The sequence below is a fragment of the Ipomoea nil genome, unplaced genomic scaffold (genome assembly GCF_001879475.1).
Source record: "Ipomoea nil cultivar Tokyo-kokei standard unplaced genomic scaffold, Asagao_1.1 scaffold1574, whole genome shotgun sequence".
Taxonomy (NCBI): domain Eukaryota; kingdom Viridiplantae; phylum Streptophyta; class Magnoliopsida; order Solanales; family Convolvulaceae; genus Ipomoea; species Ipomoea nil.
This window is the reverse complement of record NW_017618002.1, coordinates 144,921-168,789: the sequence shown is the minus strand read 5'-3', so window position 1 is coordinate 168,789 and position 23,869 is coordinate 144,921. Positions and strand designations below refer to the sequence as shown.

General features: G+C 33.9%; 1 protein-coding gene and 1 long non-coding RNA gene across 3 annotated transcripts; both read right to left on the bottom strand.

Moving 5' to 3' along the window:
* Nucleotides 1-10,331: 10,331 nt before the first annotated feature.
* Nucleotides 10,332-11,185, bottom strand: LOC109190194. 2 transcript variants are annotated; one of them, XM_019340644.1, is made up of 3 exons: nucleotides 10,838-11,185; nucleotides 10,693-10,735; nucleotides 10,332-10,568 (listed from the first exon to the last, which is right to left on the bottom strand). In XM_019340644.1, exons 1-3 carry the CDS (start codon nucleotides 10,995-10,997, stop codon nucleotides 10,466-10,468), a joined length of 306 nt encoding a protein of 101 aa, XP_019196189.1. In that variant the 5' UTR covers nucleotides 10,998-11,185; the 3' UTR covers nucleotides 10,332-10,465. The 2 variants fall into 2 exon arrangements, with proteins under 2 accessions (XP_019196189.1, XP_019196190.1); XM_019340645.1 differs by having other exon boundaries at nucleotides 10,332-10,565.
* A 107-nt stretch (nucleotides 11,186-11,292) lies between these two features.
* LOC109190202 lies at nucleotides 11,293-11,975 on the bottom strand. Its single transcript, XR_002055674.1, has 3 exons — nucleotides 11,898-11,975; nucleotides 11,578-11,657; nucleotides 11,293-11,376 (listed from the first exon to the last, which is right to left on the bottom strand). It is a non-coding gene; the product is annotated as an uncharacterized LOC109190202 (long non-coding RNA).
* Nucleotides 11,976-23,869: the final 11,894 nt, after the last annotated feature.

Below are 23,869 nucleotides of genomic sequence, written 5' to 3'. Positions count from 1 at the left end.
GCATTCATCTAGACCCAGCCACCTTGATGTTTCTCCAACATTAATTCGTCCCCTGAAATAACTTGCACATGTCTCACCCCAGGGTTGAGGCTTTAGCAAACACCTTACCAATCTCTAGTGGATTTTTATCCACCCAACCTTTTGTTTCCTTGGCAAAGCTTGGAAAACATACTCATTGCATTGCCTTCAAATCCACCAAATGGATACAAAAAACCACACACTCCATCCTCCAAAATATTTGACCATTTCTCTCGTTAGTGATATTACTCATAAACCAATCGTTAAAGTTTAAAGTCCCATTAACCTCTATATTCGTTGTAGATAGTAATTTTCATCAAATCACCTTTTTACCAAATTCTCATACTCTTCTAACCCCAACCAATAACATATGTTCTTCATCTTTGAGAGTTCAGGTACTTCTTCATAATATCTTGATTAATCTATGACAATTAACTGTTTATCTTGATTACAGTACTGACTCAAATGAGGCTTAATCAGTCGTTACGCCAGATTAGAAATTTTTGCAATAAACTAATCAAACAGTAAATGCAGTAAACAATGAACACACATATTTGTTTACCCAGTTCGATGTAACCACATCTACGTCTGGGGGACCTGTAATACCCCCGATTTCCATGCCATTTTAAACTTAAATATGCAAGATAATCTAACCACAATATAAGCAAAACACAGCGGAAGTCTAACTATATAAAACTGGAAAACGAAGAGTGTTATGCCACGTCCACACTAAGGTGAACGCACAAGCAATAACATCATCACATCACAGTCTAGAAGTCTAACAAGAGACAAAGTCAAACCAACAACAATCTATTGTTCATCACAAGAGGCACACAGGCCCATAACAAAACTAAATAGAGTCAGAGGGAAACTACACTAGCCATCTCTATATCGCGCTCGCCACTACTCGGGACCTGAAAACACATAAATAAATAGGACGACGCCCGATCAGCGAATAATGCTGGTAACCCACCAATACATGTTAAGTATCATACATAGATAGTATATACAAAATCATTTTCGAAACGGAATACTGTATATATATAAGTTCAAAGCCAAAGATAGAAGTCAACCACAAGACTCTATACCACTCACAACAAGAATAAGGGAACACATCCCAAGACATCAAGAAGCAACAACGACAACACAAGTAAGACTCAAGGTATATTCTACCATCACTCAGTAGAATATCACCCGACATGCTCAAAACAAGAGAATAAAGACACACATTGGCAACACATGCCTTCGTGACATCACTCGTCACGAATAAGGAAACACACATCGGCAACACATGCCTTCGTGACAACACATGTCACAAATAGAAGAATCCTTCCTTATGCTCGGTTCCAACCTTATGGCTACCCCCAACCTTATAGCTAGTTCCAAACATTACCTCCATGACCCCTGTACAGCCAAGTCCAACCTTATCCCTCCGAGGACCGTCATCCCCATCCGCCGACAACTGCCAACAATTTCCACCAATTCATAGTACATGAGGGTACCGATCACACACTTTGGCAACACATGCCTCCCAAGAAATACGTGAACCCGGCACACAGGTCACAACCTCCATAATCACGTCATGGCCACCACGAGCACCACTGTCGTACCTTGGTGACTAATGTCCCATTCCATTAATCGTGCAATCCAGGTACAGCCACACAAACAACACCACCATAGGAATCAATCAACGGATACGATGAAGATATGAAACCATACTCAACAAGGAAAAGATCACAATCCGACAACAACGATGATCACACAAGTCATCATCTACCAAAAAGGATAGGACAAATAACACACACTAGCATTTAAACACCGAACTAGCATGCTTATCAAACGGGTAAACAAAACATAGTTTCGAAGAACACACAAGACTCATCAGGGTTCAACAAATCACAAGGTTGAACACTTAGCACGATTCAAGACACCAAAACCTACATGGAATCCTACCATATAGTTCTAGACATACGAAACATCAAGAAGACACTCAAATAGTTCCACAAAAGAACATCGGGAAGTCAAAACATCAAATACCGAGTCAAAAGAATCACGGGGAACAAATCCCCAACCATCACCATATACGTACCCCGCGGGTGGGGCCACGGGTGGACCCCCACCCGTGGTTCCGTCCGCGGGAACACACTCCCACAACCAACGTACCCCGCGGGTGGACCCCTACCCGTCGTTCCGCCCGCGGGTACCATGCCCTGGACAAAATAATCCCTTCGGGGATTTTTAACACCAAGCTTAAATTCAAGTCCAAAACATCCAAAATCTCACCAAATACAACAAAATGACTTGAATAAAAGGAATAGCCAAGCAATGGCATACAAGAACCCTAATAACAAGCTCTAGATATGCATTCTCACAAGACAATGCATCAAAACCCACATTTCATAACAAAATCACAAGTAGAATCCAAGAAATCATCATATAGGTAAGTAAAATAGATTTTGTAAAGCATGGGTTACCTCTTGAAGACTAAACCTTCACTTATAACACTTCTCAAAGCTCCTAACAATGTTCACCTTCAACACCCACTTCAAGAACACACCAAAAGACCATAAAGATTTCATCTTTAGAAAAAGATACCTTAGAAAACACTAAAAACACAAAAGGAACATAGATCTTACCCTCCTAGATGCTCAAGAGTAGGAAAGGTGGAATCTTGGAGACAAGCTTTGAAGATTTAGGAAAGTCTCAACTTAGCTTGGAAGAAAAGCTAGCTAAATTTTTAGAGAGAAGGAAGAGCTTATGTTTTGAAAGTGTAAGGGAAAGAATGAAAGGTGTCTTCTAGGTTAGCTTGGAATACAATCATGAGGTGAAATGTCTTCATTACTCTTACTAAGATGAAGAAGTGTAAGGGAACAAAGGAACTATTCTCAAAGCTTTAGGTACAACACCTTGACTTCGGTAGACTAGTCAATTACTAGTCCCTGACTATTGAATTTTCAGAAATTAAAAGAATAAATCACCAATTGGATTAGGATTAATTACTTAATTAATCCTTAAATGGAATTTGGATTTACGAGGTGTCACAGGACCACCAAGAATGAATAATCCAATCCACAATATAATCTCAAGGACTATTTAGACATACTGTAAGAGAACAATCTCACCAGATGTGTGTTATACCCCACACTATAAATACTCAATCTCCTAAACACCATAGACATATTTTTGAGCTCGGAGATCCATGCCTTCAACTGTCCGAAGAATATCGGAGATCCATTGCCTTGATTGTTTGCCTCATAGATTGACCCACCTCTCTACCAGAGCTAATATGGGATACGGTCCAGTAGAAGAGATAAAATCTCTTGTTTCCTTCTCAAGATTTGATCAGCTTCAATCTTCAAAGAATATCTTAATAAAGTATTTTTCTAGAATAATTATTGAGTAAATATAGTAGCTAGAAATATGATTCTTCAAATCAATTCTAGATCACTTCCACAATCATCATCATTTTCTCTCTCTAAAGAAAGATTATATATTTTGGAATAAGTGAGATTAATTCAAAGATATTTTCCTGTAAAACAAATTACCCTTTCACCCTTGAGGCGTTAATTGAAAGTGTAGTATGATCTCTCAATTAATTAAGGATAGACTTGTAAAACATCTCAAAATAGTTTTTCCATTTTAATCGTAAAATAGCTTCTGGATTAGATTCTAGGCGATCAGCTGTTGCAGGTTATGTTCCATCAGGTTTTCAATCAGTCTACGAACCAGCAACACTAAGTCATAATCTAAAGTATTGTCATATTAATATGCAAATTACATAGTGGGATTTAATTACATGGTAAACACTAACCATCTTCATAAATTCGATACATGCAAGTTTGGCTTCAATGTGATCAGGAAGATTACCACTTATCTTATCCCAATTTTGTAACGTTTTATTCGTTACAATTATTATAACATTATGATAAGTTATGATAATATTCAGTATTTGATATGTGGTGCAACACTAATAACCTAATAGCTAGACTACCATTATGATTAGGAGTCTGGTTAGGTTTAGGAGACCTAAAGACATACAACCACAATGATGGCCAGTGGTTATATAAGGTCACTAGTCCTCTCACTGCTCACATTACATACCTCATACACCATCTAGAGAGAGCTGAGTAAAGTGAGAGACAAAATATTCGTTATCTCTGCAGCAATCCGGATAGCTCAACCGTATCAAGAACTATGGCTGGAGGTTAGTCGGTCTTGTGTCACACAGTAATATGCATGTGATATATATTTAGTCTAAACATTGGTATCAGTCGCCATATATAATATATGTCTGGTTCGTTCTGTTTAATTGCATATATATAATATTTGCATATGTTGTATACGGTTTTGTATAATTGAGATGCATGTGTAAATATTTTTGAGTCCGCAATTAAATTTTCTGGACTGCTGAAAATAATTTTTCCGCATTAAGAAACAAAAAAAAATTAAGTAATTGGATAATTTTTTTTTTTTTGGAATCTGCTTCGCCGTTTCTCCTTTTGGACTCCAAGTCGCCGGCGGATCATCGTTCACGGAGGAGAACGCCGGCAGTTCCGGTCATTCTCCCTTCAGTTGCCGTCGACGTTGGAGCTTCTTTGCCGGTGATGGAGCGACGGCGACGTAGAGGAAACCATTCGACTGGACTGGTTCGCGCTGTGGGCGGCGGACGTCGGTGTTGCGTGGAGGCCAGGTGGCGGCTGCGGCGCTGGGTTTCCCGACAACGAGGCTGCTGTCTGCTTTCTTGTTGGCAACGCTGGCGACCAGTTGGCTGTTATTTGTCCTCCATGGCGTCGAACTCCATAGTCTGCTGCTGCTGCTAGATCTTGCGTGAAGAAGATGATGATGATATGTTAATGGGCCGGGTCTGGCCCAATTTGGGCTAGACCTGGGCTCATTAAGAAAAAAAATTAATTAAACCTGGGCCTTTTTTGGTTTTGGGCCAAACCTGAATTGATATTTGGACTACATCAATTCATTCAGTTTGATATCTTCATCATATTTGGACTTCTTCTAATTAAATTATCCAATTGAATTTTTTTATTAAGTCTATTATTAAATTATTATTCAACTTTGAATAATTATTCAGTTTTAATTTTTCAGTTGAATTTTAATTTAATAATATTTTGCAGTTTAAATTGTATTAAGTGTTACAATTTAATTGTGGAGTATTTTGTGAGGAATATGCATAACCTGAGCATGCTATTTATCTCTTTATTGTAATAATTATTTGACTGTTATAATTATGCCTGTAGAAAAGCATGTTCATTAAGAAAAATGTAGAGCCTTTTAGGTCTGAATTATATGTTTTGCATGATTTAGTACCTTTAGGTGAATTAGTGCCTTTCAGGTTAGATTATGCATATTGTTACTCACTCTTCAGTTATTACTCCATTCGTGCTCTTATAAAGTTCCTAAAGCACATAAAGTACATAAACAATTCGTAGTTTACCCTATTCAAAGCCTTATCCATAGGTGAAACTACACTCTTTAGATCTCTCAAACGATTTTACTTCAAAAATGAGAACACATGAATTAGAGAAGTTTCTTGGGGAGGAATACTAGTTCTATGGCCCTGGCTTAAAAACCTTGTTGCTACTAGTCCCCTTGCGACGATACTCTGTCTAAGGAGTTGGTTTTTAACCGAGCTTCGTCTCGACCAACTTTCCTGGGAGTATACCTAAGGATTGTCTATCATATTTTGGTTTAATCTGTTTGTTTATTAGGCTTTTTTTCTACTGATTGTGTTTTTTTGGTCAATTAAAGAGTAGCCACAGCATCTTTAATTTATCAAAATTAAATATTAAGTTTTACTCACATAAAGTTAAAGCAAGAATATTGTAGTTAATTCATATGGCAAAATTTAGCTCACAGACAATATTGTCATATTTGTAGTGTTAATTAGGATGAAATACCATACTATGATCATAATTTGCCCACAGGGATTATGTATCGGCATGTAGTTTTGGTAGTTTTGTCATTAAGGGTGGAAAAAACCTCAAATCGCACCCATTCTGTTTCCACCATTCTGTTTTGGTAAATTCATTATGCGTAAAAATTTAGCCCACAGGCAATTTTTATAGCATCCGAATTTATCTTTCGCATAATTTTACATTGGTAATATTATGTACTTCAGTATCTCTCTCTAATTTTTATGCCTCAAAAATTCTAACCAAGCATTAATTATTATTCTTTACAGCAATTCATCCTGTCACTCAAACACGAACTATTAATGTTCCAATCCTTAATGAAGATAATCACAAGGAGTGGAAAGATGCAATTCTCCTGCAATTAAGATTATTAGAGTTGGATTACGTTGTTCTCAATGAGGAACCCCCTGAGGTTACTGATGAAAGCACTGGCAAAGCCAAGCAGCTTCGCGCACAATGGGAGAAATCCAATGGATTATGTGTGCTCTTCATTAAGTCAAGAATTTCCACAAAATTCATTTTTGCTTTGAGGACATTAGGAAAGCTAAGCCCTTGCTCAAAGCTATCGATGATAACTTCATTGTATCAAAGAAAGTTTTGGCAATAACTCTAATAATGAAGTTTAGAAATTTGCGTCTTTCCACTGTCAAGGGAATGCGGAAACACATTATGCAACTCAGGGACATTGCGACTCAATTAAAGAAGTTGGAAATCATTGTACCAGATGATTTTTTGGTGCGTTTTGCATTGGATACCCTCCCTCAGGAGTACAATCCTTTTAAGATTTCCTACATCACACATAAAGTGGACTGGTCTATCAATGAGTTGATAACCAGGTGTGCAATGGAGGAACGAAGGCTTGTGGCTAAGCTTGGGTATGTTCCATTTTCTTTTGTTTGTTTCGAATCTAATATGTCAGAGGTTAATACTAATTCTTGGTGGATTGACTCTGGTTCAACAATCCACATTGCAAACTCTTTGTAGGATTTGACAAAATTGAGACAGTCGTCGGGAACTGAGTGTAGCATATTCTCTGGAAACAAGATTGCATCACCAGTAGAAGCTGTCGGAGTTTGCAATTTAGTTTTAGACAATGGTTTTGTATTGACATTTGAAAAGACATTTTATGTTCCTAGTTTTTCTAGGAACTTAGTTTCAGTATCTAGACTTGTACCCTTCATATATTCTTTTGAATTTAATGCCAATGATTCCAAGTTATTTCATTATTCTACTTGTGTTGGTACTGGTACATTGTCTAATGGTCTTTTCCGTCTTAAATTAAAGAAGGATTCAGTTTACAATTCTTTACATGTTCAAAACGGCACCAAACGGTGTAGTATTAACGACAATTCCTCAATGTTGTGGCATCAGAGATTAGGTCATATCTCCCTTGAGCGTATTAAAAGGTTGGTAAAGGATGGAGTACTTTCTACTCTAGACTATACTGACTTTGAGACTTGCATTGACTGCATTAAGGGTAAGCAGACAAACAAGTTAAAGAAAGGTGCCAATAGGAGTTCAACGTTGTTGGAAATTATTCATACTGACATATGTTGTCCTGACATGACAATACCTGGTCAGAAATATTTCATCACCTTTATTGATGACTTCTCAAGATTTTCCTGTGTATTTACTTCATCATAAATATGAAGCATTGGATGCCTTTAAATCATTTAAAGCTGAAGTTGAAAACCAATGTAACAAGAAAATACACATAGTTAGGTCTGATAGGGGTGGTGAATACTATGGTAGATATACTGAGAATGGACAAGCACCTGGTCTATTTGCTAAGTTTCTTTAAGAGCATGGGATTGTTGCCCAATACACCATGCCTGGTTCTCCGGACCAAAATGGTGTAGCTGAAAGAAGAAACCGGACCCTTCTGGATATGGTGCAGAGTATGCTTAGCAACTCTAAGCTTCTGAAGTCGTTGTGGGATGAAGCACTTAAAACGGAAACGTATATATTAAACTGTGTTCCAACAAAGGTTGTCCCTAAGACACCATTTGAGTTATTCAAAGGTTGGAAACGGAGTTTGCAACATATGCGTGTTTGGGGATGTCCGTCTAAGGTAAGGATATATAACGCACACGAGAAGAAACTTGACCCAAGGACGATTAGTGCTTTCTTTATTGGATATGCACAATCTTCTAAGGGTTATAGATTCTATTGTCCATCTCATACTACTAGGATAGTGGAATAAAGGAATGCTAAATTTCTTGAAGATGACTTGATTAGTGGGAGTGATCGGTTTAAGGATTTAGTTCCTTCCTTCGATCATATTGACTCTCAACCTTCTACGTCATCTGGTGGGGTTGTATTTATCTGCAACGTGCCTTCAGTCCCGCATGCGATTGTGCAACCTACTGTTGAGGATCAGCCTTTGGAAGAACCAGTTCAGGACTTACAGCAATCGCCTGAACTAGATTTTGAACCAATGGTTGAACCAACTCGGGATATACAGCAAAATTCTGAGCCGATGCAGACTGAACCAATTCAAGAACTGCCACCAGTTCTTGAAGAGGTAGTTGACTCGCAGCCTATACAAAGCGATGGGGGTCCAACCTTAAGACGGTCTACTCGGATAAAGCGATCAGCAATTCCTAGTTATTATGTTTCGTATCTACAAGAATTTGACATAGGGGCCGAAAATGATCCTGAAACATTCTCTCAAGCCACAAAATGCTCCTGAAACATTCTCTCAAGCCACAAATTGTGCACAGTCTGACTTATGGTTAGAAGCCATGAAGGATGAAATGAATTCCATGAAGGACAATGGAGTTTGGGATCTTGTTGAGTTGCCTAATGGGGCCAAGGCAATTGGCTGTAAATGGGTTTTTAAGACTAAAAGAAACTCATTAGGCAACATAGAGAGATACAAGATCCGGCTTGTTGCCAAGGGATTTACTCAAAAAGAAGGAATCGATTACAAGGAGACCCTTTCTCCTGTATCAAAGAAAGATTCACTTCGGGTCATTCTGGCATTAGTTGCACATTTCAATCTTGAGTTGCAATAAATGGATGTGAAAACCGCTTTCCTAAATGGTGATCTAGAAGAGGAGGTTTATATGAAACAACCTGAAGGTTTCTCCTCTAGGGGTGGTGAGCATTTAGTATGTAAGCTTAAGAAATCCATATACGCACTAGTACAAAAAATCACATCAGCTACACCTTTAAAAAGGTTTCCGCTACACCTGTACAGGTGTAGCGAAATCCAGTGTCGCTGAAAGTGCCTAGCTTTCCGCTACACCTACAGCGGGTGTAGCGGAAAGTTATTTTTTTAAAAAAAAAAAATTATGACTTTCCGCTACACCCGCTATAGGGCGGGTGTAGCGGAATGTATTTTTAAAAAATAAAATTATGACTTCCCACGACACCCTCCCAGAGGGTGTCGCGGAAAGTTACCTTTAAAAATAATTTAAATAAATAAATAAATAAATATATATATATATATATATATATATATATATATATATATATATATATATATATATATATATATATATATATACACACGTTACACGGATAAAATCAAAATACGTAAACTATATCAAAATACAATACAATACAAGGATAACTCAAGAAAATCAATTAAATGTGAAGATATGTATATAATAAACCCTAAATACTTATAAATACAACATATCTTTCTGTACTAAAATACAATAGATTGATCAATAATAAGATAATTCCCAAAAGTATTGCTAGAACAATAAATAACATGTCCAGAAGGTAAACATATAAGCCATTACTAAGTGAGTCCATAATTTGCAATAAATGTCAAGGGAAAAACATAATGAAAATTTATTTAGGCAAAATTTGAGCACAGTAAGTATGGAACTACATACACAATTAAGTACTCTTACTGTCCTAAAAATTGTCATGCTTGCAGTGGATCTCTAAAACAAATACTAAAATTCATTTGAAGAGAATTCCTATAGGGCTTCACATGTATATTTCCACAAAGAATGCAAGACAACAGATTATTAAACTATACATCTTTTGTACTAAAACATGCAAGAATCTAAGACAACTCTTACATTTGCTTCCTCTACTTGTTTTTGCATTGAATGCAATGCCTCCTGTAGCTTTGCAATGTATCATCTAATTCAGTCCAAATTTTCAGACACAAACTGCAATATGATCGAGGTAATTGATAGAATCTTCTGAAACTAGAAAGATAAACAAAAAAAAAAAAATAAAACAAGTATAGGAAGTTGGCATTTTTTGTACTTACAACATCAAATGAACTCTGCCTAGGCTCCTTGAAAACCCATTTATGACACTAATCAGATGCAACTTTCGCCATTAACCTGCAATCAACCCAACCATATTTACGACACCACCTGGTAAAATTTCTTGTCATTTTTACTTTTTTAAAAAAAAAATTTATTTATACTCCCTTTTAACTATATCCACAGAGACAGTGAGAGGAGGGGGCCGGGGTTTAGAATCCAATACCAAATCACTTACCCAGTATCCACCCTTCTCCATAATTATATAACTGAATGGACATCTTGCTAAAGGCCTTTCTGATTGATCCTCCCCATCCATCTCTTCCAAACACTCTGCAACTCTCCATAATTATATAACTGAATGGACATCTTGATACAGTCTTGACGGCTAAGCAAAAGTTGAGTTATCAGTAAAAGGAATAAAATATATATATATATATATATATATATATATATATATATATATATATATATATATATATATATATAGGGAAGTGAACATACAATCTTACATTGTCATCTCCAACCTTGCAATCATTCCCACCGCGAACTCTCCTGCAAGAAGAGAGAAAAGAGGGAGGAGATAAGTAAGCAAAATAGAGGAAAGAAGGAAGATTAATGGAAGGGATTAGACTTTAGAGGCAGACAGAGACATACGGGCGAGGACGAATGGTCCAGAAGACTGAGTAAGTCCAGTCTGATGAGTCTGAAAGTTGTCTACGAACTTATACAGATATGAAACATGTTCAATAATTTGGCTTCTAAAGATATCTTTAAAAATTTTCAAGTGCAAAAACTTACATGAGGCTTCACTCATGATCAACACCACCACCTCCTATGTGTGTGTATGCCCACCTTCGACCACTAACACCTCTACCACCATTACCACCTAACTACCTATGCCCACAACTAATCAATACCACCATTCTATTTAATCTTATTATCCCACCTTGAGATCCTTCCGCAGGACAAGTCTTGAGAGCTTAAAATGAGCTGTAGGACCATCAGGTAGTCCTATGATGAGTAATCAATAAAAAGCATCAAAATTGAACAGCAGTTACAGTCAGTAGAAATATATAGAGTTAAAATTAGAAGCAACAAAAGTAATATGGCTCAGAATACAAACTTGGTTCCCAACGATTAGTGCGTACAACAATAATGGAAGTAAAATCCCTTCCTTTTGCATATTTAACAATCTGAAAAATCACATGATTATATAAAACTTAGAAATAAGTACACTTTATTTTATTAGGTAAAAATAAGAAGCTAACATGTGGCACAGAAACTCTAAAATACTCCACAAATTAGAAAGTAGTTAAACAAGGTCAGTAAAAGAATTATTCATTTGAGTGTGAAACATAGCAGACCCCTATCAAATTAGAAAGGTAATAGTTAACCTCTTCATCATCAGGTTTGCAGACATTCTCATCAGCCTCCCTGGTATTCTCTATAGTGCGGGGATATTCTTAGGAGGAAGCTATTGATAAAAACACAACACAAAGCATATGCATCATTAGAATCAAATGTATTTAAAATTTCAAAATAGGAAACACTACAACACCCTAGAGTGAATAAAACTTACACAGCATATGCATCATAAAAAATCAAAAGCATGCAAAATCTCCAATTTTCCCCCATTGGAGTAGGGTTTAGCTAACTGCTGTGCGGGGAAAACTTATTAGGGATTTGAAATTGAAGGTTTGTCTACGAATATGACCTTATCGCCTTGTCGGGAGCCGCCGTCGAGTTCGGTAATGGCGGTCGGCTGTCACTATGAGTTTATGAGTAAGGACGGCTGAGGCTTCGGCTGTGGCGTCGGATGGCAGATCGGCGGAGGATCGGAAGGGCGACGACGGCTGAACGTTGGCGGCCGAAATGGAGAGGAAATGGAGAGGAGAGGCGTTGGCTATGGTCCAAGGCTTGGAGGAGAGGAGAGGCGTCGGCTGTGGACTTAGCGATTGAGAAGAGAAAATGGAGGAGAGGAAATGTGGTCTCGCCAATCTGATTTTTTTATTTTTTTAAAATTTTATTTCCCTTGACTTTCCGCGGCACCATCAGGGAGATGGTTGTCGCGGAAAATCGTTTAATAAAAAAAATAATAAATTTTTTGCGGCACCCTCTCTCTAGGGGTGCCGCAGAAAGTTTTTTTTATTTTTTTATTTATAAATAAAATTACTTTCCACTACACCTTTGAAATAAAGGTGTAGTGTATTCTTATTTGTTTCAACTATACACTACACCTTTATTAAGGGGTGTAGTGTAAAGTACTACTTATATGTGTAATTTTATAGTAGTGACGGTATAAAACAAGCCTCCCGTCAATGGTATATCAAGTTCGATGAGGAAATTTCTTCGTTTGGTTTTGTTGGAAATCTATCAGATAACTGTATATACCAGAAGGTGAGTGGGAGTAAAATTTGTTTCCTTGTTTTATATGTGGATGACATCTTACTTGCCACCAATGATAAGGGGATGCTTCGTGATGTGAAACAATTTCTTTCTAAGAACTTTGATATGAAGGATATGGGTGATGCCTCTTATGTTATTGGCATTAAAATTCGTAGAGATAGGTTTCAAGGTATACTGGGTTTATCTCAAAAAAACCTATATAAACAAAGTTTTAGAGAGATTTCATGTGTAAAATTGTTCATCTAACGTTGCTCCCATAGCTAAGGGGATAAATTAATTCAATGTCTGGGAGAAAGAATCCATGCAGAACATCCCTTGTTGGATGTCTTGGATATATTCAAGTCTGTACAAGGCCGAACATTTTGGGGTTACCAACACAATTTGGGGTTAGACCATTGGAGAGTTGTAAAGAAGGTTCTAAGGTATCTCAAAGGAACCAAAGGTTACAAGCTTGGGTTTAGGTAGACGGACAATTTAGATCTTTTCGGTTATTCAGACGCGGACTTCGCTGGCTGTGTTGATTCTCGAAAATCAACTTCAGGGTGCGTCTTCATTATGGCCGGTGGGGCTATCTCATTGAGAAGTGTTAAACAGTCCTTAATAGCTACTTCTACCATGAAAGTCGAATTCGTTTCCTGTTTCGAGGCTACTTCACAGGGTGTTTGACTAAAGAATTTTATCTCTGGGCTTAGAATTATGGATTCTATATCTAAGCCATTGAAAGTCTACTGTGACAACTCAGCTGCAGTCTTCCTAGCTAAGAACGACAAAAGTGGGAGTCGAATTAAGCACATCGACATCAAGTTCTTAGCAATTAGGGAGCATGTCAAAAATAAAGTTGTATTCATTGAACACATAAGTATTGAGTTGATGTTAGCAGATCCCTTGACTAAAGGCATGCCACCATTTAAGTTCAAGGATCTGGTTCAGAAAATGGGACTTTCACCCAATTTGTAATTTGTATATATACATTCAGTTTTAATAAAATTCTTTGGCATTCAGACATTTTCTCAATTAAGTGTGTACACCTTCATTTGCTTTATATTGATGAGAAATGTACTTCAGGGACTTGGAATAAACATAGGGTTTATTTCGTTGGGTTTTGTTTCCTAATTAAGTGCTCAATGGCAGTTTGCATTTGATCATAATGGATACTACTCGCGTTAATGAGAACGTATCATTATAGTTGGTGTTTTTCTGTTATTGAGTGGTGGTGTTTGCACCAAGTGGGAGAATGTAACGTTTTATCCGTTACTATTATTATAACATTAGGATAAGTTATGATAATATTCAGTATTTGATATGTGGTGCAACACTAATAACCTAATAGCTAGACTACCATTATGATTAGGAGTCTGGTTAGGGTTTAGGAGACCTAAAGACATACAACCACAATGATGGCCAGTGGTTATATAAGGTCACTAGTCCTCTCACTGCTCACATTACATACCTCATACACCATCTAAAAAGAGCTTAGTAAAGTGAGAGACAAAATACTCGTTATCTCTACAGCAGTCCAGATAGCTCAATCGTATCAAGAACTATGGCTGAAGGTTAGTCGGTCCTGTGTCAAACAGTATTATGCATGTGATATATATTTAGTCTAACAAATTTCACCCTTCATAGTTCAACTATAGTATGCAAATCACTCGTTTTCCTCTTCTGGTCATAAGTTACACACAACATGGGCTCTCAAGTCTCAATCTTCTAGCCATGTATTTGTCTAGATACGGACGGAGCCAGGAATTCTGTTGGGGGGGGGGGGGGGGGGAATAGGGACGGAATCAGAAATTTTTTTCCAGTAAAGGTGAAACATTAAAATAAAAGAGTTGTTTAAAAAATAAATAAATAAATTACCTAAGAAATATAGGTGTGTATTATTAGATATGGACGAAAAATAAAACACATCGAAACTTTATAAAATATTCATAACAAATTATGAAACATAATTAATTTGATAAAATAATTTGAATATATATGTATGTATGTGCATTCGTTATGTCATGGAACTATGTTCACCATGGATGGTGAACACGGTCCCACACAGTAACGGTGCCCGTAAGTGGCACCGTTATCTTCCACCAATTTTTTTTTAATTAACAACGTGACTTTTCTTCTTCCTTTTCACATTTCGCGGTTTCACTTCCTCTTCGCGCAAGCTTTTTCAACACTTATAAATTATGAATATGCAGACATGGATTTATGAATGTGCAGTTATGAAATTATGAATTTTCTTTTATGAGGTTATGAATTTTCTATTATGAGATTATGAATTTTCTGTTATGAGATTATGAATTTACAGAAAATTCATAATTACATAACTGTAAATTCATAATCTCATAACAGAAAATTCATAATTTAATAAATATTTTTCTTTTATGAGATTATGGATTTTCTTTTATTAAATTATGAATTTTCTGTTATGAGATTATGAATTTACATAAAATTTATAATTACATAACTGTAAATTCATAACCTCATAACAGAAAATTCATAATTTAATAAATGTAAATTCATAATCTGAACATAAAATGCAAAACGCCGTTAACAGCACATTAACTAAATTTATTTATTTATTTTTTTTTTTTTGGGGGGGGGGGGGGGGGAGGTGGGGAAACGACGCTGTTTTGGAACGTGTTCACAAAGCATGGTGAACACGTTTCCACGTCATAATTTGCCACATGTATGTATATTAAATATTTAAAAAACTATTAAAACGTGACTATGTTAAAACCATAGGGAAAGAGCCAAAAAAGGGGTTTTGAACCCCTAACCTTCATCATAACCAAACACATGCTCTACCAACTAATCTAATTCATTTCTTATTAATAATCAACAGTTTTTATATACTAATACTAAAACATGTACTATATATAAATATATACATTCAAAGATTATATATATGACGGGGGAAGGGTGAGGGGGCAGCTGATTCCCTGCCCCTTTGGCTCCGTCCATGTGTCCAGAAGTTATGTTAAAAGCTTCGCCATTTGACTATTAAAAGTTCAATTATATTATTGTTATGAATTAAAGGGTTTATTTTACCCTTTTTTAAAATATTATTAATCTTATTAAGTAAAAGATAATAAAATATCGTGACATATAAGTATATTTAATAAGATTCTGCAGTACCAAAACTAAATAGTTTATATTATTCAAATAAAGAATATTTAGTACCAATTTTGTTTTCCGTCGCAGTAGCTTGATGGATTGAAATGACTTAAGCCCGCACTCAATCCATGCTTGATTGAGTGTGCAATCACCATAGGAAACTACCGTAGCTCCTAAGCAAATTATGTCCAAAAGCTTCAAGAAAAAGTTTCAAAGCCCTTGGCGGATACATATACATTATAACTAGGTGTGTTGGTTTAAGCATGGTAATCGAAATCAAATACTTGAAATGGGTTTTGATAAATGTATTTTACACGTTTGGTAGTAATATAGAGTGAAGTTAGAATGATTATCAATATTAATGTTTGGTTATGTATGACCTTATAATCAGAATAAAAGTTTTAAAAATAAAAAATAAAAAAAAATTAAGGCAATCGATCTTAAATGTGGCGATGAAGTGAGTAGGCAATGTAGTGAGAAAGCCAATGGAGTAAGGAGGCGATGAAATAAAGAGGGATAAAGTTGAATTAATGGAACAATACCTGATTTAAATTTGATAATTAATGAGTTTTTTAATTATAAGGGTAATCAAATCTTACAATCATTATTGTATGGACCATGGTCCACACAAGTTGTGTGGACTATATTTTGTCTACTGTAAAATAATGTACATTCAGTTCAAAAATAATGCACATTCAATACAAAAATAATGCACATTGTATACATGGGATGTACATTATTTTTGTTCTGAGTGTACATTATATTGTATAATGTACGTTCAATACAAAAATAATGTACATTTAGTATATTAAAAATGTACTTTTTGTTATGGTCCACATAACATTGTGTGGACCATGGTCCACACAATAATTTACCCAAATCTTATCCCTATCTACTATACTAATAAGAGCCCAAAAAAGTTAGGCCTATAATGGGTAGAAAAAATGGTGGTTAAATATTTTAATCAAATGAATGTCTCAGATTGACCAGATTTTAATTTTTCCTTAAGATTTTCTAATTTATCCTTAATAAATATGATTATTCGTTAACTTTTCCGTTAAATATTATCTTTTCCGTTAATTTCTGTTAGTTCACCGTTAATTTACTCATTGATTTCAATAAGAAAGGTCTTAGGTTCGAACCCCATCCCAATCAAAGTTGAGATAATTAGTACAATATTTTACTCTTATTAAATTAAATAATAATAATAATAATTTAGAAGCTACAACAACAAAAAATACATATGCATTTCTTTAATTTAGAATTATGTGTCTACAGTGTCATTATTCAAAAAAAAAAAAATTATTCATTATCAATAAATTAAATAAGAGAAATAAGAGACCGGGACTATGTGGTCCAATGGTATCCGGGTTGGACTTCCATTTGGAAGATTATAAGTTCGAGCCTCAGTGGAGGCGTTATTGGTTCCTTGTGTTTCAATAGGTTGAGAAAGTATATGAACAGATACTACAATGTAATAGAGCCAGTAACTTTTAAGATAAATAATTTCATTAGTTATATTGTCTTTATTTTTCTCCAATATAAAAATTCTTTATATTCAAATTCATCAATTGATTATATTCGCTACATTGTCCCTACAATGTCTTTATTAAAAAATATATTCATTATCAATAAATGAATTAAGAGAAATAATTTTATTAGTTATATTGTCTTTATATTTCTTCAATTTAAAAATTCTTTACATTCAAATTCATCATTTGATTATATTCGCTACATTGTTTATTATCTTTTTTTGTGCACTATTTTTTAATTAAATATCAATGTTATAATACAAAATAATGCTATATATTTATTTACCAAGTATTTTATTAATACCATGAAAAAATTAAAAAAAAATATCATTAATATTAACTACGGGATTTGTTGACAAAGAGAGTATTCAAATCACACAACAAATTGAAGTGAGAACTATCTCGCAATGTCCTTGTTTGACAATCATCAGTTAGCGGTTAGCTTTAGCGGACTATATTAGCGGATTTGACCAGCGAATTATATCAACAGTTGGTAAAATGATATTAGAAAAAATTAGTTGTTTAAATTAACATATAAAATGAACTAAGGGTATACATATATTTAATAATAATAATAACAATAATAATAATAATAATAATAATAATAATAATAATAATAATAATAATAATAATAATAATAATAGTAATAATAATAATAATAATAATTTTTTTAAAAAAAATATAATTAAGCCAATCATATTAACTACTTTGGGGATTTATTGACAAAAAGAGTATTCAAATCACACAACAAATTAAAGTGGGAAATTACCTCGCAATGTCCTTGTTTGGCAATTTGCAGTTAGCTCTTCAATATTAGTATATATTTAATATTTTATGCCCTAATTTTTATTTGCCCTCCCTTATGTCTCGTATTTGGTTTCAATCATACCAATAAAATTATAATATTGACAATTATAATCAATTTTAACTATATTATCTTGCATTTGTAAACTTAGAATTACCTATTTAAATACACAAATTCAACATTCAATTATCTATGCATGAACAATTCCAATATATTCTTGCCTTAATATACTTTAAAGTACTTATTTAAAAAAAAAAAAAAAAAAAACATTGGGCATAATCCCAATCGCGCAATGCGCGTAAAAGACTAGTGTTTTAAAAAGGAGTTAATTCCACCAAAGGTCCCTTGTCTTTGGTGGTAATTCTAAATTTAGTCACAGGCTATCGTTTTTGCCATTTTACATCTCAGACTATCATTTTTTGGACACTTTTTTGTCCTTCTCATGATTTTTTTCTATTTTTAGTAAGGACATTTTTGTCTTTTCATATTTTTCTTTTGTTATTTTTCCGGTTTCAACCAATTTAATTGGTTTAATTAGAACTTTAGGTAACCTCTGATTTTTAGTAACCATATTTTTCAACCAAGTTTTAGTAAAGCTCTAAACCAATTAAACTGGTTGAAATCGGAAAAATAACAAAAGAAAAATATGAAGAGACAAAAATGCCCTTACTAAAAATAGAAAAAAATCATGAGAAAGACTAAAAGTGTTAAAAATGATAGTCTGGAATGTAAAATGACAAAAATGATATTTTTGGACTAAATTTGAAATTGCCACCAAAGACAAGGGACCTCCGATGGAATTAACTCTTTAAAAAATTGTCTACCAAATTATGTGTATGACTTTTATTCTCATTCCTTATGTCTAATCCCATAAACCAAGCACCCCTAAGTTACAATCGTTATGCTGTGCATCCGTATGCACCATGCATGGTGCATACGGATGCCAAAACGACGTCGTTTTATTAAAAAATACGCGTCTCCCCTTTAAAAAAAATTCAGGTTCGATTCCTAGCAACAACATTATATTGTTCATTCATTCTGGAATTTTAGTTCATAGATTATGGAATTATAGTTCATTGATTATGGAATTATAGTTCATCGATTATGGAATTATAGTTCATCGATTATGGAATTGTAGTTCATCGATTCTGAAATTTTAGTTTATAGATTATGGAATTTTAGTTCATTCATTCTGGAATTTTTAGTTCATAGATTAGATTATGGAAATATAATTCATCGATTATGGAAATATAGTTCATCGATTATGGAATTTTAGTTCATATGTTGTTACTGGGAATCGAACCTGATTTTTTTTTTTTAAGAGGAGACGCGCGTTTTATTAAAACGACGTCGTTTTTGCATCCATATGCACCATGCATGGTGCATACGGATGCACAGCATAATTTGCCCCTAAGTTATTCATCACAACAATAGCCAATCATTTTTTTTGGGGGGTATTATGGGTCCAACTAATTTAAATTGAATTCTTTGAATCTCATTCAACAAAGCTTTTTTTTTTTTTTTTTTTTTTTTTTGGTAGGGTCATTCGACAAAGCTATCCCTATGCATATTGTTGTTCCCCACCAGTCATGATTTTTTTTTTTTTTAATTTCTCTTTTCTTCTACTTTTAGACCATGGAAGTTTTATATTTTTTGTGATGAGGAAACCTATATCTACTAATTTAAGAGTATGCATTATGTAAATTCTATTTATGTATAATAGTCTACAAATAATATATGAGAAATAAATCATATCACACTAGAAAGACCGTGTAAAATGTATAATAAGAGAAAATATAAAATAGGAGAATAACATTTTGATTTCTAAGTTATAAAGTAATAATAAGCTTAGTTCGTGTGTTATAGGTAACACCACTTTTAATTTATGAGTTATTAGTAAAGTGGCACTTCCACTCGTATTAAAGATTCTGTTAAAATTTATTTTTCTTATGCTTGATAGAGTTAATTGACTCTTGTATACAAAATCAAGTATTGTATGAAATAATAGTTCAATGTACGAATTGTATAGAGTGTGTATATGAAAGTGTATGAGAGCAGGGAAAACATTGGCTTTAACTAGCCTTGAATAAATGTTCTCAGAAGAAAGTAGAGAAGATAGAGGAATTATCTTCTTGATAGTTTGTATGGAATGGCCTCCCCCTACTGTGTGTGTGCCTCCCCTTTATATAGGTGGAGGCCCATTCCTGACCCCTGACCCGAATATTAAAGAAAGCATAGAAAGTATAGGGAGGTATATTTGGAAAATATTCTCTATCAATGTTTAAATAATTTTTTTTTTTGTGGTAAGGAAAATCAATAGTCATTATTCGTGACTCGTGAGTGTACACTAGGTAAATCCTAATTTGTGAGTTGTGATCCTAACTAGTAAAGGACCACAAGGAAGTAAATAAGCCTGATTACTCGTGAATATACACTAGGTAAATCCTGCCTTGTGAGTTGTGACCCTAGCTAGTAAAGGACCACAAGGAAGTAAATAAGCTTAGGTTGTCATATCATAGATGACCAGCTCAAACAAATGCCAATAAACCACTCTCATTTAGAGTCAAACTTAAAACCTTATGATTACAAAACTAATAGTCTGACCAACTTGATTGGGTTGCCCCAAATCACAATCTAACTCCATGGTTTAATGGCTAGAAATACAAAATATAGATCATTGATATCTATTAAATTAATTTAATCCGTATAATGGATGTCAGTGGCCTACGTTTCTAACCATTGAAGTGAGAAGTTTGGGAGTTTTTTTTTTTTTTTGAGAAGTTTGAGAGTTTTTTTAGGAAAAATTTAGAAATAAGACGTAAAATATCATTAATAGTTATAAAATTTTTTAAAGACTAACAAATTTTTTTAACAAATTCATTTTTAATAAATGACCAAAACTCCAAAAGTTTTAGTTCATTAACAACTCAAATATTACAAGTACCGACACAATAACATACATAGCACAAAGGCTAAATTCACCATTATCATATATTTTCTTATCTTCAATAATAATAATAATAATTATTATTATAATAATAATAATAATATACACATTATATATTGAAATTATATGTTAGTTATTTCTTAAAATATAAATATCAAATTTATTAAAATGTTTTACATTATTATTATTATTATTATTATTATTATTATTATTATTATTATTATTATTATTATTATTTACAATAATTTAAATATCTGAAATTTAATTTTTTTAAGCAAAAATTTTAATATAAAATACTAATATTGAGCATATATTTTTACGCATCGCATATATATATGTGTGTGTGTGTGTGTGTGTGTGTGTGTGTGTGTGTGTGTGTGTGTGTGTGTGTGTGTGTGTGTGAACAGCCGCCCAGGAGAGAAATAAAAATTACTCACAACCATCCACGTGTCTAGATCAACGAATTAGATTTAATTATAAAAAAACGACGCGGTGGTATTTTCCTAAATAACTCAAACTTTGGTGCAAGTAAATGTGTTATAAGTGCAAGTAGCTGGTGCACATTTGCAAGTAAAAAGTGCAAGTAAAACCACTTACAAGTGCACCTATTTTCAGTTACAAGTGCAAGTAATTTTTACCTTGTTAACATTCGTGCACATAGGTGCAACTACTTATAACTATAGATGCACCCAGTTATAACGTTAGGTGCCCTTAGTATTGATTCTCAGTGTAAAATTTACTTGCATTTGTAATACATTTTACATGCACTTGTAATACATTTTACTTGCAATTATGTGCACTATATGAAACTGCTACTTGCACTTGTAATACATTCTACTTGCACTTCGATATTCAATTATTTACGAAAATGTCACCATGTTTTTTAAAAAAATCAGTGTTTCTCATCCATTAGATCTGGACACGTAGACGGATGACATGTATTCTCATCTCTTTCCTGGGCAAGGCGTTCTCACCTGAACACAGCCATATATATATATATATATATATATATATGAAACTTTAGTGATGTAAGAATAATTTTGTTTGATACTATTATAGAAATACATACAAAAATATTTATATCATAATCACCTAAATCATTCCCAATAATGCAAAAGCATAATTAATGTATTGCGTCTTGTTCTAAATAATCAAAAGAAGATTAATTGAATCGAAAAAAAAAAAAAAAAAACTTAAACTAGATTTGTTTTATTAAAAAATCAAGAAAATGATTTTCAATATTCCATATCAGTAATCTTTGGTGCTCAACTTTGAATGCTATGTATATAGTCTGGCTTTTTAATTGACCAAAGTTCATATTAAATTTTATATTTTATTTTTTAATGCACCGTAATATATTCATACTTTCACAGTATATGTTCAACAATTACCCAAACTTTGATTTGGATGAGTCTCGAATCTAAGACATTCCTTATTGAAATCAGTGAGTAAGTTACGAATAATAAATAGTTAATGAAATATTATGTTACTAAAGTTTATACTGACGGAATGCGCGAGTATTTAGAAAAAGTAAATGATATAATAGATGGTATAGTAGAAAAAAAAATACCAAAAGGAAAATAATATGAACCGTTCATTTCAACCAACAATTGGACCAATATTTTTTAGTTCTCGTTATATGCCTAACTTTATTGGCTCTTAATAGGGAATATTCTCCGAGTACACCCCCTTTTACATACCGTACACCTGCTCGGTATCCAGTTAGGTCACTGAAAGGAACCTAAACTAACCTTTTCCTAACCTCAGACATGATATTCCCGACCTAAACACCATAACCGAGCTAGCTAATATTCACAGTGGCGCTCCGTTACGTATGCACTGACCCTAATTAGTTAAGATTGGAAGGACCATCTCGAACAAGGCTACTTCAGAATTTGGACTTAGACTTAAAGCTTTAACCTAGTCCCATCTCAGCGAACGATCATGAATCTATGCACCCGTGGCTACCAAGACACTGTTCTCGAGTCCACCGACTGCATATACGACACGTGTTAGTCATGTCGAGAGCTTAGCATGTGTCCCTTTTCCCACGGTTATAAATACTGCATTTAATGCTGGTGGGAGAGGGTTTTTGGGGTTTCTAACCTACCCTGAGCTCACGTCCTTACCCGAGCGCAATACTTAAACCAACAAGCAGACTGTACAAGAACCTTAATACGGTCCAACCTGTCGGATTGTACGTATTTGGAACTTCGCAACGTATTTACACTATTAGCTCTTATTAGATTTAGTAGATAGATAGTTTCATTACAGCACTACTAAAATATCATTATTATTTAACTACAGTTTTATTTGACAATATACACTCAATATATGGGATATGTGATTCAATTTTATTTTACACACAATGTAATTTCACTACAACACTACCAAAGTATCATTCTACTTAAACTACAATTTTATTTAATAATATATATTCAATATGTGAGACATGCCATTCAATTTCATTTTATGCACACTGTAGTTTCATTACATTATCACTACGTATCCTTATAATTCAACTACAGTTTCATTAGACAATATACACTTAATATGCGAGATTTATGTTATTCAGTTTCATTTTATACACATTGTAATTTTATTACAACATCACCTAAAAAAAACTAAGTGCACATATAACAGACTTCACGGCTTTCGTTTCTTTTCATTAAAAGAAACGGTGTCATTTTGGCCATGATCCATGTGGACCATGGTCCACTATATAATGATTGTTGATAAATGTAATAAGTCTAAACTAAATGAATTGAAGAAAAAACTAAAATGTCTTTTAAATATTTTGGGCTATGAGTCGGACAAAGATTTTTAATGTTTGACCAATCCTAATCAAATTTATAAGTTAACATGATTAACTTAGTTGTTGCGAA

Coding starts and splice junctions, on each gene's coding strand:
- LOC109190194 (XM_019340644.1), bottom strand. CDS start 10,997: ATGAGTGAAGCCTCATGTAAGTTTTTGCACTTGAAAATTTTTAAAGAT. Junction 10,736..10,837: donor TGGACCATTCGTCCTCGCCC/GTATGTCTCTGT, acceptor CTCTTCTTGCAG/GAGAGTTCGCGGTGGGAATG. Junction 10,569..10,692: donor GCAAGGTTGGAGATGACAAT/GTAAGATTGTAT, acceptor ACTTTTGCTTAG/CCGTCAAGACTGTATCAAGA.